Source organism: Loa loa, assembly GCF_000183805.2.
Source record: "Loa loa unplaced genomic scaffold supercont3.1506, whole genome shotgun sequence".
Taxonomy (NCBI): Eukaryota; Metazoa; Nematoda; class Chromadorea; order Rhabditida; family Onchocercidae; genus Loa; species Loa loa.
This window is the reverse complement of record NW_018109686.1, coordinates 1-1,874: the sequence shown is the minus strand read 5'-3', so window position 1 is coordinate 1,874 and position 1,874 is coordinate 1. Positions and strand designations below refer to the sequence as shown.

Sequence of the window (1,874 nt, the reverse complement as noted above, 5' to 3'; positions counted from 1 at the left end):
CTATATGTAAATTTCTCTTGCACCTGTGAGAATATTGTCAATATACAATGATTGTTCCTCTTCACACAGCCTATATATAAACCCTAAGAATCCCTAAGAAGGTTTAATGTTAATGTTAAATTTTTCTCCACGTCGCTACTCAACGCTACTCAGTATAATCCAGACTTATTTCCTCTCTATTTACGAATCTTTACTTCAATACTTCTCCCGTTATTCTACGTTATTGGACCTTATTATACTACAATCGGAATTACTTCTAACCTGTTATTATTGTATTTGTTATTGAACAACAATAAAGGATAACTATTATATTCCTCGAACACATAACCAATCGGTATTCAGTAAGTCACTTTTTTATAAAGAAATAACTGCTTTATTACTAACAAAAAACAGTAATCCTCATCTTCTCACTCTCATAATAATTCTTTCACGACATTATTTCCTAAATGCCCCACTATTTTTGTAATTTCAGATATAAACTGATAGATTTTACCGTCTTGGAATTTTATACCAAACTCTCCCTTTTTTAATGTTGACATTTCCGTAACGGTGAAGAAAAAAGCAAAATGAAGAAGGTAAAGCATACGCGGAGAATATATGTTGTATGCGGCCTTCCCAGGAGCTGTTCATCTCCACAAAATTATAAAAGTACCACATTTCATCGTACCATAGTCCAGCACCATAAATGTCATGTTCCTCATTGGACATTTTAAGTGGTACAAAAGCTGAGAATAAACTCACGAATTTAGCCATTGCATAATCGTTCCACACATCAATGAACGAACGTATCTGAAATGTCGCACTATCTGTTCGTACTTAACTCTCTTCTCTTAAGTACTTTCAGAAGCAGACCTCATCCAAAATTTCTTTTGTCGCTGATAGTGGAAATAGTTCTTTAACAGCCAGAACTGCCGAACGAATGTTCGATTTTTCCAAATTTTTATTATTTCGTTTGTAAGCCACTTCTATGTACAAATCGTAGATTGGTCTCCATGGTAAAGTTAAATCACTGCGTTTGATTATTTCATCACTGAATTGATAATCAGTGTTGAGTACGAAAGAATGAGCCGGCTGTATCAACTAGTTGTAGAAAATGGATTGATTCCTCCCAAAGCTCAAACTCAATACTACGTAGACAGTTGTGGAATTCCGGTTTATTATCTAACGGATTTTAGAAATTTCTGCATCAGAATGACAAATAAGTGCATAAATTCAGAGAGAAGCTTTTCGACGATGCAAAAATTACTTAATCAGTGTTTTGATCAATGAGCAAGCTTTATGAATGAGTCTTCGGTCATAATCCGGCTCCAATATAACATCATAAATAAATTTAATCAGTTTTATGTGGTCGGCTTTGGAGAAACGATAATAGAAACGGTTTAAATATCTGAAATAGTTCAATTTCTCTTTTTCTCAGCAATTTATTAAATGTATAATAACTGTGATTAGATATATCAAATGGATGAACAAAGGAACAAACTGGCTAAGTTGGTTCATCCAAAAAGAAATCCCTGAATCAGCAGCATATGATAAGGTGGAAGCGGCCAGGCCTGTTTTTATCTGCTCCAACCAAAAAAAAGCATTCCGATTGATATTTTCATAGTACGGTAAATAGGAATATTCTCGCCGCGTACGTTGAAATTTTGGTTTATCACGCAAGTAACCTTCTGCACTTGTATATAAGTAACCGTTTTTTTCTGCCTACAAAAAAGATTACGTATTAATGTGAATTTCATTTGTGGAATAATTTGATACTTGTCTCGCAAACTGGTTCTCTTTTGATTTTTCAATTGACTTTGTACTATGTCTACCGATCATAACATCTATCTAGTCTACAAATTTTCTGTGTATGTATAAAAAATGCCGAAGTTTTG

The 1,874-nt window shown here is 33.8% G+C and overlaps 1 protein-coding gene across 1 annotated transcript; it reads right to left on the bottom strand.

Moving 5' to 3' along the window:
* Positions 1–586: 586 nt before the first annotated feature.
* On the bottom strand, positions 587–1,818 carry LOAG_15092 (hypothetical protein; the record flags this gene model as incomplete). Its single annotated transcript, XM_003150584.1, has 5 exons — positions 587–789; positions 853–1,030; positions 1,247–1,387; positions 1,481–1,701; positions 1,756–1,818. Coding segments are annotated over 5 exons (804 nt in total), but the record flags the coding sequence as incomplete, so codon positions are not given.
* Between the last annotated feature and the right edge of the window lie 56 nt (positions 1,819–1,874).